General features: G+C 43.5%; 1 protein-coding gene across 1 annotated transcript in view; it reads right to left on the bottom strand.

Moving 5' to 3' along the window:
* The window catches only part of LOC115083975 (tyrosine-protein kinase TXK-like), an 82,164-nt gene that overhangs the window by 55,670 nt on the left and 12,237 nt on the right, over positions 1 to 14,257 (bottom strand). Inside the window, exons 2-3 of the mRNA XM_029588163.1 lie at positions 12,229 to 12,322; positions 10,069 to 10,262 (exon numbers count right to left, since the gene is read on the bottom strand). Coding sequence (XP_029444023.1) covers positions 10,069 to 10,262; positions 12,229 to 12,306 — 272 coding nt within the window. The 5' untranslated portion in view covers positions 12,307 to 12,322. The remainder of the gene's footprint in view (positions 1 to 10,068; positions 10,263 to 12,228; positions 12,323 to 14,257) is intronic.

Below are 14,257 nucleotides of genomic sequence, written 5' to 3'. Positions count from 1 at the left end.
CATTCAAAGTGAAACGTACAAACAGAACAGTCATCTCTTGTGAAGATTTGATGTCCTTCGGAGTGAGGAAACTCACTCCAAGATGAGATTTGGGCAATGTTCTCTCAACCTAGCTTGATGGACTCTCTACCTGGGTAACATCAAGCTAGGTGGAGAGAACATTGTACAAATCTCATCTTGGAGTGAGTTTCCTCACTCCGAAGGACATCAAATCTTCACAAGAGACCACTGTTCTGTTCATACGTCTCACTTTGAATGTCAAAGTGGCCCTTAACCCCCTACACTAATACTTAAACCTTGAGTTACTAGGTTGGCCTCCCATAGGGTTACAAATACCTATCTAGGGAGATGACATTATGGCCAGTCTCAGTGTCTCTCCCTCTCTCTATCTAAACTAGGCCTGCAGGAGACATCACAAAAGGCAATAAAACCTTACCACACAGTCATGGCAGCTATCACACAGCCTAACACAATTCAAAAAGGTGTAGTTAAAATTGGCATTATGCCTATACAATAGCTCTTCACAGACAGGCAAACCCAGCCCACCCCTAACTCTTCCAAATTTGCATCACACCATACAATATGGTGCTATCACATGCATTAAACACATTTTTGCATGCAGTAAGCCCTTAACGCATGCAAAAATACCTTAGCAGCAACAGCAAGACTCAAACCCTGGTCTCTTGGTTTATAGCCCACTGCTCTAATCTCTAGGCTATTCCTCAACCCTCTTGCCTTTCCTCTAGGGTATACTTGTTTAGATCTTTAAGTATAATCCCCATATGCTTTAGGAGGACATTGCTCCTGGAAGAACTGCTGCATGTAGTAACAGCCATTTTACTAACACAGACCTAGATTCATCAAATCGCTATAAATAGTGCCCGTGATAAAAAAGGTGTGGTTAGCCAAATTTCCAGTCTGTCGCATCGCACAGGTAAAAAACACATGGTGTTGTGTCAGTGCACACGGCGTTGTGTTAATGCACGGTGCATTGTGTCAGCACGTCGCATGTTGCATCAGCGCATGCCGCATCATTTTATGCAGCTGACTTAAGTTAGTGCATGGTGCGTTATTTTTTCAGTTTATATATCCTGGCTTCCTGCAACTTCCCCCTTTAGGGTGTATCAGGAGTTTGGAGAGAGAAGGTAGGTAGGTGGTGTTGGTGGCTAGTTGGAAATTCTTTATAGTGATTACTGAGTGATTTGTCTTGTTTTCTGTTGCCATCTGTTTCCCTTTATCTTCGTCTTTTGTCTTCTTTATTGGAGTGAAAGTTTTTGTTGTTAGTCCAGTTTGTCTGTCTACATTTTGGTGTGGAGGAGTGGTGGTGGAGTAGTGGAGGAGTGGTGGAGTGTGGAGGAGTAAGGAGTGAAGGAGTGAGAAGGAGTGGAGTGTTGGTGGAGGAGTGGAAGAGTAAGGAGGAGTGGAGGAGTGTGGGTGGAGGAGTGAGGAGTGGAGGAGTGTTGGTGGAGGAATGTGAAGGAGTAAAGAGGAGTGGAGGAGTGTTGGAGGAATGGAGTTGGTGGAGTAGTGAGGAGGACTGGAGGAGTGTTGATGGAGGAGAAGTGTTTGTGGTGAGGAGGATGGAGCGTGAGAGGGATGAGGAGAGAAGAAAGGGGAGGAGGGAGGAGAGGATGTGGAAGTATGAGGGCAGGAGTGCTAGGGGAAGGAGAAGTAGGAGTAGGGACAGGGACAGGAGTAGAGATAGGCAGGAGGAAAAGGATAGGAGGAGGCGGGAGGGGGAAGGGGATAGGCAGACGAGGAGGATGTCAAGCTTTAGACAGAGCGAGTAAAAGGGAATGGAGTTGGTAGGGGGAGGAAGAGAGGGGAGAGGAAAGTGGGAGGAAGAGTAAGGTAAGGGAGGACACATCTCCTGAAGTGAAAATGGCATCCCCTTCTGGCAGCCAGGCAGTAGGATGCACTCATCTCAGGGTTATCAAGTTCAGCATCCAGGATAATGAGTTGGTCATTGGAGGGCTCTTGGAGTATTATGACATGCTATTTGGCAACCAGGCGGCTAAGACTCAAAGGCAGCCAAGGGCCAGATCTGGCAAAACATAGCCCAGGGCATCGCCAGGCAGACTGGAGCCAACAAAGTGAGGAGCAGGTGGCCCATAGGTACTAGGATATCAAGGCACAGCTGAAAATCAAGGTGGCGGCCAGAAATAAATATATAAGGCAGACCAGAGGAAGAGCCCCTTGTCCATTGTCCTGATCCCCATGGAGGAATGCCTTGTGCAAATGCTAGGACCAGATGTCTTCGAGGGCATGGCTGGGTAGCTGGACACAATGCGAGCCGCAGCTGGTAAGTTCACCTCACCTGTATATGGGTAGGCAGCAACAGGTGTACTCATCATTTGGCATAAGATGTTCATAATGTTAAGAAGCAAAGTGCACCTCTGATGCCAAATGAAAAAAGGATACTTCCTGCCATTGGTACTTATGTCTTATGTTTTGTTTCCACTGCTCTTGCCCACAAAGCAGCTGGTCCCAGCCAGGAAGCCCCAGGGACCAGCCAACAAGCCCCAGGGACCAGCAGTATAGCAGCCCTTTTCATAGGCCCTTCCTGATGGATGCCCAGACCCAGGTGAGCGAGGAGGAGGTGGAGGAAGAGCAGCAGCAGACAACCTCAGGAGCCATTGCAAATGCTGCAATCCCTGGGGTCACCCAGCCCAATCAATGTGTCCCTTTACCTCTCTGGCTTCATGGAGGAAGAGAGCCTTGAGTGGGAATCTATGGAATCATCACAACCTCAAGCCAGCACACCATGGCACCAGTCTGAAGCACCACACCCTCAGCAGGAGCTGCCCAGAAGTCCCGTCATGCCACTTTTAAAGGCCCAAATTCCTTCACTTCACACCGCCATCACAGCATCACCACCAGCACCAGCACCAGGCCCGGCAGCAGTCCTGGCACCAGCCCTAACAACATCCCCGCCACCAACAGGAGTCATGCATGAGCAGCTGGACCAGCTGGAAAGAAGGCATTGGGTATACCTCCAACACATATGTGCACCCTCAGGAGGGCTGTCAATAGGCAGAACCAGATCCTGTGAGATCAGACTGCTGCAAACACACAGAATGTAACGATGCTGGCGACAGCAGTCACTAACATGAAGAACGTGCTGATGCAGATCCTACTAAGGATGCCCGAGCAGCCATCAGAGTCTTCCCCAGCATCAATGGAGTCCACACCCCGCTGCAGTACCCAGGCTGACAGACTCCCGAGGGGTAGGCCTCCCAAAGACATGCCCCCACCAAGTGGCAAGCCACGATGTGGCAAGGGACCATAAAAGACCAAAGGTCATGGCTTCGAATGCCAAACAAGAGTTGTACCAACAATCCTGTGTGGGCCCCTCTACAGAGTTCCTGTGTCAGCTAGATGAAAGAAGCCTGCTGGGCCTGTGCTGACTACAGAGTTCCTGTGCTGGTTAGAGGCAAGAAGCCTGCTGGATCTAACCTCACTACAGAGTTCCTGTGCCAGCACAAAGAAGGGTTGGTCTAGTGTTAGCCATTGTGGTCCAGCAGCCTAACTCTAAAGCCCTCCTCTATGCTGTACCCGTATTCCATCCTCCTTGATGCGGCCACCAGTCACGGTCCAGCTGCTGCCTCTTTCAACATGTCTCATCTCCTGCTCTTGATGCTGGTGTCTCATCTCATCTCAGCTAATGCTGCTTCTGCCTACATGCTACTGTGTCTTCTCCTGGGCCTCCTGCCTCCATGTTGCATTCTTTGGTCCTGGTCCTGCTGCCTTCACTTGAACTCTGCTGCCTTGGCCCTTAGGCTGTCCCCTTGAGTGCACTCTTTTAAGATGGACTGGCTGGGGCCTTCACTTAAACTCTGTTGCCTTGCCCTTTATACTGTCCCCTTGAGTGCACTCTTTCAACATGGATTATCTGGGACCTTCACTTGAACTCTGCTGCCTTGGCCCTTAGGCTGTCCCCTTAACTGTATTCTTTTAACATGGACTGTCTGGGGCCTTTTCCTTGCTATCGCATAGCAAGGCTGCTATCAGCTCCAACTTTAGAACTGTACTGTAGCTATTGGGGAAGCCACTTCTGCTTTCTATGGTCTTTGTTGTAATCATGATTGTGGCAAAAGGATAAGATGCTAAGCCTGTATATGTAATGATGCCATTTCAAACAATGTATTTACAGGTCTACACAGAATGTGCTGTGCACATAAATTTACCTTTTTGTGCTATTTGCTATCTTGTCCTTGCAGATTGTGAATATCTAAGACTTTGACTTGATTTCAAACAGTGGCCTACATGTCTTCCCTAATAAAGTGGTCACTGGTTTTAAAAACGCACTTCCTGTGTGGTTATTGTGTAAAGGGTTCACTAGGTACAAGGTTTGCCCTCTACATGACCTTGCATGCTAACATGCCTTTGCACATTCCAAGTAGCCACTTATCTAGCAGGCAAGACCATATGAGCTAGGCCATACAACTGAACGCTCAGTGTATGCTCCTAAGGAAGACAGCAAGAGGTAAAGAAGTTTATTTCTGGGGACCTTCATTATTGCCTCTTGTAGCCTTTTTCACAGTGCATACTCTTAGCTAACTCCTGCTTACATGGGCCTGTTATGTGAGATGGACAGAAGCTAGCTGCCCAACACAGTATATTGTGAACATGTAGAGCTTGTGTGGTGTTAAGGGTAACTTAGAGTCATCATAACACAAGACTTGATCTTCAGCCCCATCACTTGCGTCATGACTCAAAGACTATTTTTGCCCAAACCATTTGTACCTTTCACAGGAAACCAAATATGACGTCTACTTGCTAATAGTTGGAACAGAGTATCAGCAGCTGTGTGACAACCAGGGAGGAGGAGTGAGGGAGTATTGTTGTGTCGAGAATGTTCACAGACCAACAGCAGAAGCCTGCTTGGGACCAGGCAGCCTTCCCCAGACTGGCTGGCGCCCCTGTACTGCCATGGCTTGGGGATCTGTATAATAAGTATAAGGTAAGGATGACCTTACAGGTAGTATCCAGATCCCGAAGGCAGCCCACTACAGGGATGGCAATCAATCTGTGGAAGTCTGCCTGGTCCCAAACAGCAGCAACAGCCCTCTAGGCCCTCTGCTCTTTGCCTGTGGACATTCTCAACAAGACACTCCTCCCTAGTTGTCACACAGAAGCTGACACTCTGTTCCAACAGTCACCAAGTCCACCGCGTTGTCGAAGGGAAAGGTTGGTTAGTTGACAAATGAAGCGCCAAAAGTGCTAAGAAAACCTGTCTCCTAGACTCTACAGCAATGTATGCACTGGAAAGCTATAGAAACTACATATGGCAGAAAGAAGGAAGCCCTACCCTGCCAGCGTATACAGAGGAGAGAGTGAGTGTCAAATTATGCGGCCTGAGGTGGCAGCTTCTATGTCTACTGTGCATGATATGATCAACAGAGATGAGACTAAGAAGGCCAGTGACTCTCAATTAGGACTTCCTCCAGGCCTCGGACACCTGCCAAGTAAACCAACTCCCCCCCCCCCCCCCCCCCACACACACACACACACACACACACACACAAGCCCTGCACTGGGTAGCTTACCACATGCTGCCAGTAAACCATTTATGAGATCTTTAAAGATCCACCACTTATTTCCTATAGCAAAGGCTCCAATTTGAGAGATTTCCTGGTTCCTTCTGATTCCAGTCCCATAACCCCTGGACACACGTTCACTTCTATAGGATCTCACAGACCTTGCGGAACATGCACTGTATGTTACATTTCTATGGACATTACATCGTTGTACATTCCATCAGCCAACAGGATGATTACTTTATGTCAACACACTACATGCCTCTCGACAGGAATAATCTATGCAATTGAATGTCCATGCAAAAAATTTTATATAGGAAAGACCAAACACACTTTAAAACCCGGTGAGCATAGATAAAATTTTAATAGACAGTTCATGACAGCTCTGCTGGTGTCGCATCACCTAGAAGCATCACATGAATTTGCTCAACTTCGATTTTGTGCTCTGCAATAGTTTACTCCACGATGGCGGGGAGGGGATTTTGATCTGAAACTTTTGCGATCTGAATAGAAATGGATATACAGACTGAACACTTTACAACCTATGGGATTGAATTCTGAACTGGACCAGGGTTTTTTTAAATTTAACACGTAGAAAGTGTATAGTGCCTGCTCACACAACAAGCTTTAGGACCGGTGCATTGTTTGCCATCACAAAATTAGCAGGCCTCTGCAGCATGGGGAGAAACAGCCAGGCCCTGGGGGCAACAGGCTGCTGAAGTAACTGCACAAGCCACTTGTCATGGCAGTAATGCTTTTCCTGTCCCCCAGCCACCCCTTATGTCCATGCCGTTTGCCACAAACACATAGCCAGAGATGGAATATAGAAAGAAGAATCTCTCTTACCTATGTGCCAACCATCACCATACAGGCCGTCCTCAACATTTTCACACAGGCCCAATTGCCTAAGTATAAAGGAATTGTGCACTGCTTCCGGGTACCTGGCCACCACATCGAGGATGTGCATTCGAGCATCACAGACCACTTGCAAGTTGATGGAGTGGAAGCACTTTCTGTTGCGGTACATCTACTCCCTGTCACGGGGTGGGTTGATGGTCACATGAGTGCAGTCGATAGCTCCCAGAACATTGGGAAAGTTTGCGAAGGAATAAAAGCCTCTCTTCAAGTTCATCAAGTCCTGCCTGTCCTGAGGAAATGCTATGTAGCGATTAATGCAGTCAGAGACTGCTGTGATGACCTGGTCTAGGCAGCGGGAAAAAGTGGTTTGGGATATTCCCCCCAAGACCCCAACTGTTTGTAAAGAGTTGGTTGCCATGAAATGCAGGGTGGCCAACAGTTTGGTGAGGCCAGGCACAGCGTGGGACCTTTTGGTGACTGGATCCAAATCACCTCGGATTTCTCCATATAAATCCAGGATAGCCCAAGAGCTGAGGAGATACCTGCAAAGCACATAGTCCTCTGGCATGCCCAGGAAAGATGTTCCTGGAGGAAAGATGTGTATCTCCTCCGCCATGGCCGCCTGCGTGCCAGGCGCTGTCCTGGACCCTGACCCTGTGGGGCCCATGGCTCTGCCTATGGTGCTGGGACTTCTCTAGGAGGGCTTGGAACTGCCCTTGTCTGTTCTTGAGGTTGTTGTTGTGGTTCCTATTGTTGTCTGCGGCGAGTCTCCCGAAGCATCCAGTATCCCCCAGCAATTAACTTGCCACAAACATTGTGGCTTTAGGAAGCTAGACCAGGTAAGAACAGGTGTTTTTATTGGGCCAGGAAGGTTTAGTAGGTGTGACTGTTATAATTCTTCTTTTTATCACATGCGATAATCGCTGCGATAATACCCGCAATCCACGATATCGCCCACGAGAGCGCGATGGATAGTTTTTTCACCATACCGCAAAAAAAAAAAAAAAAGTGCAGTTTTTTTCGGCATTAAATCCCGCGATAGTGTGCGTTACTCTTTCGCACTCCATGCTAAAAGACTCTCATTTCCATTCACTCCACCCAAACTCCTCCCATTCAAATAGTCAATGTTTAATTTGCATGCACATTTTCCGTTGCGTTATTTATCACATGGTTTACAGTGTTATTGCGTGCATTATGGCCTTACGAGAAATAATAAATGACCCAGACAGTTTGGAAGTCCTATAGTTCAGATGAAAAAATATATCATATATTTTCTGTTGTTAGCAATTAATATCTGCCCTAATGCTAATTACATAGGGATGGTTTTATTAGTGTATTTTACTTTTGTGATTTAAATTTTTAAGAGGTATAATATTTTGAATTTTGTTATGATTTTTTGCAACCCGCTTTCTTATATTAATTGAAAAGTGGGAAAGCAAGCTAGGACTGAAAAAATAGATCTTCAAAATGTCCATGTTTGTATTATTATCTTTCTTTGCTGCTCAGCATCAATGCAAAAAGTCCACAGATAAAACATTCCTTCCTGGCTCAAACAAAGCAATAAGAGCAAATCTGTGTCAGCATCTGTTAATTAGAATCCACATAAATCTGGCTATTCATGAAAGCCTTACACTCTGGAAACCCGCCCAGACTAATTTAAAAATGTCTACTGATGTGACTTGATCTCTCTCAGGTTACAGCACGGGGAAGAGCTGGCATGGATTTAGCAAAGGGAGGTCATCATGCCTTGCTCTATTAGCATCCTTTGAAGGTGTGAATAAACTTGTGGACAAAGATGAGCTGGTTGATAGTGTATTTGAATTTTAAGAAGGCATTTGATTAACTCTCCTCATGTGAGACTGGCCAGGAAATTAAAATGTCATGGGATAGAAGGGATATCTTACTGTGGATTGTTAAATAGTTAACAGATAGGAAACAAAGAAAAGGAAGAAATGGTCAGCTTTCCCAAAGGAAAAAGGTAAAAGAATGGACTGCCTCACAGCTCTGTACTGGAGGAGTGTGGTTTAACTTATTTAATAATGATCCGGAAAAGAAAGGAACGAATGAAGTGATCAGATTTTTAGATGACACAAAAATATTCCAAGTAGTTAAAGCATAACCAACTGTGAGGAATTGCAGAAAGATGTTGCCAGTCTGGGCATCTAAATGGAGGATCAAATTTAACGTGGACAAGTACAAAGTGATGCACAGAGGGAAAAATAATCCTAGCGATAGGTACACAATGCTGGATTCCATATTAGGAGTCCTCTCCTAGAAAAAGGATCTTGGAGCGATTGTGGATAATATAGTTACGTCGGAAATCTAGTGCATAATCCTCTATACAAATAAAAACTTAAAAGAGGAAAAGTATCAGAACTAACAATGCTGAACAACTATAATCCACAGGCTCGTGCCCGCAATGGGCTGCAACCATTGTCATATATTTGAGCACGAGATTTTACCTCATGTACTTTTCCACTTTATACAAACCCTTGGAAAAAACTTCATTTAGAAAAAGATTTTTTACCTGTTATTTTGTTGTTAAACAAAAGATAAATAATTATCTATTAAATTCCAGTCTTTTAACTCTTCTCATTCATTTTGCTTAAACTCACAAAAGCCGCTCTCTTTAAGGGGGTTATTTTCTAAACGCTTATCGCATGAGGAACATTATTGCCGGCAGTAGCGCGGCGAATAGCACCACCTTTTAGGGTGGTGCTATTTGTGTGAAAGGCTGCAGCCAGCACTGCGGCCAGCGAAATCGCACCGCCACAGTGCGAACAGCTGCAGCCTTTCACAGGCCACCCCCTTTTTCACAGGATTCATCATTCTGCGGGGAATGATGAATCCAGCCCTAAGTTTTTATTTGTATAGAGAGTTATGGTTCCTTTGATGCACTAGATTTCCTTTGTAAGTAGTGGGACTTTTTAGCTCAGTTCATCTTTTAATATATTTACATCCCCATCTCAGTGTGCAGCGTTGGTCAAGAAAACAAATAGAATATTAGGAATTATTCAGAATGGAATGGAGAACTAAACTTTATTAAAACAATTCCCAAACTTTATATTAGCCTAAACAGTGTCGCCATTATCACAAGAAGAACCAGGTAGGTGAGGCAAGTGAATATAAAGAAAAACTCACTCTGATACAAATTACTCTTACAGAACATATACATTTTGCATTATTTTATATAGGTTTAATTATGAAATTATAATGCCTTCATTTACTGATTTCCTATACATTTCTGCCTATGATTTTGAATAGGGTACAACTGAATTGCTTGTTTGAGAGGATCCTGGATCTAGAAAAGCTTTTTTTGTAAATATGCTGGATCTAGACTGGTTTTGTGTAAGGGTGTGTTTAAAGGGGCTGGAGAATCAGTTAGCATCCCTTGAAAATGCCTCTCAGTCCACAGATCTTCCACCAGAATCTCAGTTAGGGCCTTATTTACTAAGGCTTTTCTCCCATTCTGTGTCTATGGGGAAAATGCTTAGTAAATGAGGCCCTTAGTATTATAACCATTAAAGATAGCATAATATTGTCCCTCCACCAGCACAGATACTACTTAAATGCCCTGCCAGTTGTCAAAACTTGTACATGCCTCTTCTTGTTGAGGAGGAGTTTGGGTTAGAACAGCACATTTGAGACAGCGTAAAGTCTTTTTTCTTACCCATGTTGATCTCGTGCCTTCCACCAATGGGGGTCATACTTCTGCAGTATAATATACTCTTCAGCTCGTCGTAATGTCAAGTCACGAGGTTCTTTAGCTGGAAAATCATAGAGTGCAATGACTCGGATTTCCTCTTCTGAAAGTGGAGGTGGTGGTGGTTTCCTCTTTGATGATGGTAACTTTGACTTTTGAGACTGTAGAAAATAGACAAATAATTATTCTTATGTTCACTTATGTGTGCATTGTCTAACTGTTGTATTTCAGATTCTTTAACGTTCTGTCTTCTCAGATTGTCTTCTCAATTCTGTAGTGATCTCTGGGATGCAATTTACTGATTTATTACTCATGATCCATGAAATTGACAGTAATGAACATATTTTATAAAGGACATTCATTTAGCAATGTGTACCACTGGCATCTAGCTTTTGCCATTTGTTGCCCTAACATAATTTTCAGTCGGGAAGGTTGATCATTTGATATTTTTTCTTCTGTTTGTTGGGGTGATAATTTGGGTATATGGGGTAGTTTTCTTTTATTACATGGATAAGATTCATTATTATATTGGCTGTTTCATGAATCAAAATGTTTTACCACATACTGCTATAGAAAAAATTGTGGCTAGAAATCCCGTATTCCTTTAATCTGACTATATCCAAAGGATGTATATACAAGCTCTCTTGATTATTCCAATGAGTAGTGTGCTGGAGAAAGGGTTGCTATGGGTAAACTTATTACATAGCTCAGCAGGAAGAGAGAATTAAATTTAGATTCGTGAAAATGGTATTTGTTATGGGAGTCTCTGTTTAGTGGACCCTTGGGCCGACCTGCTGGAGACTGGGAAAGGTGGTCAATGACTCTAATGAATAGCAGGCCGGGAGGTAGATGTTCAGGCATGATGTAGATGCTCTTCACCCTGGAAGCTGGTACTCCCCTGGGAGGAGCCTGAAGGAGCCCAACCTCTGGGACTCAGGTGGCTTCACCCTTGGAAGCCGAAGCCCCCCCGGGAGGAGCCCATAGGGGCCCGGCTGCTGGGACTTAGGCGGGTTGTAGATCAGGACAGGTAACTGGAACCAGACTAGGACAGTAGCAATACTGTAACTGGGCTCGGGTTCTGGAACCAGGCAGGAACTGTAGCAAGACTCGGGTACTGGAACCAAGCAGGAACTGTAGCAGGCAAGCAGGAACCAAGCAGGTACTGAAGCAGGCAAGCAGGAACCAACCAGGTACTGTGGCAGGCAGGCGGGAACCAAGCAGGTACTGTAGCAGGAACGGAGCGACGAAGCCAAGCGAGTCACTCTGGGGCACAGCACAACAGGAAACCGGGAGGCTAACCCGATGCAAGGCAAAGACTGGATGGCCGCGGCCGGCTTATGAAGGCTGCGGCGTCTGACGTCAGGAGCTGGGCGGAGTCACCACTGGCAGGAAACGGCCTAGAAAAGCGCCCAAGTGGCGCGCGCCTAGGAGCCTGGTGTCCAAGGGAGACCTCGCAGTGGCGCAGCCCCAGCGGGGACACCGCCAACCAGGCCGCAACCCAGGCCTCTGGAAGCGGGAGCAGGTCCGGGAGCCTGGAGGTAAGGGCCTGGCCGCGGTGCTCGCGGCCAGAACCACAACAGTATCAGACTAAATAGTTATTAGACTTTTGTCAAACCAAAGCTAATAGCCCTATATTTATTTACTTTCTTGTGTTCTAAATACTTTTGCCTTCTATTCTTAAGATCTTTTGTCAGATTCTGCCTCCTCAAATCTACATGAGATTTAATGTTCCCCATTACATAATATCCATTTCATGGGCTGCATTTCTCATATGCATCAGTGCTTTTGCTAATTTGAGATATTCTATTAAAGAAGATGACATTAAGTAGTCAATACTTTTTTAATTTTGTATAGCCCCCAGGTGGTCTTAGCAGCCAGGTAGTTTTATTAACAGGGAATCTTTAAGAGCACATTAAAGATATTTGTTTATTTGAATTAACTATTTCAGACATACAAATAGCTAGCATGTCAAAACTTTAAAGTAGTTTACGACCTTATACATTTGTGCATCTTCAAGAAGATTCTTAGACATGGCTAACACCTTTATAGAAATTAGTGAATATTCCTATTAAAAAAAATCATTCCACTTTCTCCTTCAAAGAAAATAAGCAAAACCCTACTACTTACTCTGTACATATCAGGAATATCATATGATGGTTGTCGTGAATATTCATCCATCAGCTCTTCTCTGTTATCCAGTCTCATTTGTGTTGTCACAGCTCTTATTTCAGAAGATAAATAACAAGGACACTATTAAGGCTATTTTATATATTCATAGTCATATTAATCACCCCAGATTATATTAGAAATTGAATGCCAAGGCTTTTTTAATGTTTGGAATTAAAGCAACTGTTTATTTGTCATTTTAACTCTATTTTTCAAAATGGGAATACCTGGGACTTTTCTGGTGATGATGCCTTTATTAGAGTGACATATTTTCAAATGTACGTTGCACAAACTCTTCTGATATGAACAAAAGACTTATGTGGCATCTAAAACTCATGTGAGGACAATACCTTTGTATAAATTACATCTTGCTTCAATAAAAGGTATCACAAACCTGCAAAGAATCTAGTTTTCTCCAGAATTATTAAGAATACCAGCACTTTCAACCTCAAAATAGGAAAGAGATACCCAAGAAGGACAGGGGATGTGGTTTAGGAAAATGGGAGTAAGTACTTTCTTACATGGTCAGTGGTGTAGATTTTACTTTGCAGTTATTGCATTAGTAATGCATTATTTTATTATTATTATTATTATTATTATTATTACCACTAGCGGAAGTTAATGAGTTGCCAAATTATTATAAAACTAATATTTTTTAGTACATACCCAGTTGATAAAGCAACATTTAGGTTTATTACACAAACAATAATGACAGTTCATAAGAGGGACAGAAACCATATTTGGGCATGTATTTTTTTTATTTAATTGTTTATTTTCCAAAAAAAATGAGATACATTCAACCATATCTTTTAACAACGCTTGCCAAAATAAAAAAATAGAACATTACTATCATGTAAATTGAATCAATCATCCTCCCCTACCCACCCCTTCCCCTTTCCTCTCTCTCCTTCCCAGAGGGTTAAGATCAATATTGTACTTTGACTCGGCTACTTATGTAATTAGCTTTTGTAAATAGTTGTGATTTTACTGATTTTGCTGTATCTATTTATTGATATCACGGACGCTCGCGGCATAGTCAGCTCTATACCCTATCCCACTTTTAACCACCTTGTTCTCAGTTACATGTAAGGGCCCTGCCCAAAAGTTAACCTGTTTTTTCAATGTTATATGTAAGGGTTCTGCCCATTTGTTCCTTTTTAACTGTAAACCGATGCGATGTGTAAACGGTCATCGGTATAAAAGAAACTTTAAATAAATAAATAAAATAAATAAATTGCAAACCCTGTATGTCTTGTACCTTTCTCTATTTCCTATCCTTTCTCTTCTGCTTGGTTTGGCCTGCAGAACTTATACATTCCATGAAAGGTTTCCTTGATTTATCCAATCTCTCTTTCCTGATCACCATAATCTTTTCTATTAAATATACATTGCAAATTCTACTATGCTATTGCTGCATACTAGAACGATTTCTTTTCTTCCATGCTGCTAAGATATCACAACCTACTGCAACTAGACACTGAGTGATCAATTTATCTTTAGTATAGTAGATTTCTCCTGCAGACGACTGTAGTAAGATCTTTGGGTCCCATTCCAAGATTATCTCAGTTATTTGCTACATTACACTCTGAATGTCCTTCCAATTCCAAACTATTTCTGTAAAATCCCACCATATGTAAATGGCAGCTTATTCTCCTTATCAGTCTTTCTACGATCCAATATTATAGAAAAGAAAGGGGAAAAATGTGCACCAAATGATTGGGTAGGGAGATGATCCCTCCTCCCTTTCAGTATATATTACCAGATATTCCGCTATGTCCAGGCATTATCATCTCCACTACCCTGAAATCCCCTTATCTTGTCTTTTCTTTTCCTTCTTGTCTTCCTTCATTTATATCTTAATGGTATGTTTATCAAGACAATGGTGGCTCAGTCTTTTCACAAATTGCAGAGTTCCATTAGTGTTGACCTTAATCCACCTAATCCCTACCAACATTCATTATGGGCACATGTTCAAGATCCTTCTAGATTG

This window comes from Rhinatrema bivittatum, chromosome 1, assembly GCF_901001135.1.
Source record: "Rhinatrema bivittatum chromosome 1, aRhiBiv1.1, whole genome shotgun sequence".
NCBI lineage: Eukaryota > Metazoa > Chordata > Amphibia > Gymnophiona > Rhinatrematidae > Rhinatrema > Rhinatrema bivittatum.
This window is presented reverse-complemented; position numbering and strand designations above follow the sequence as displayed.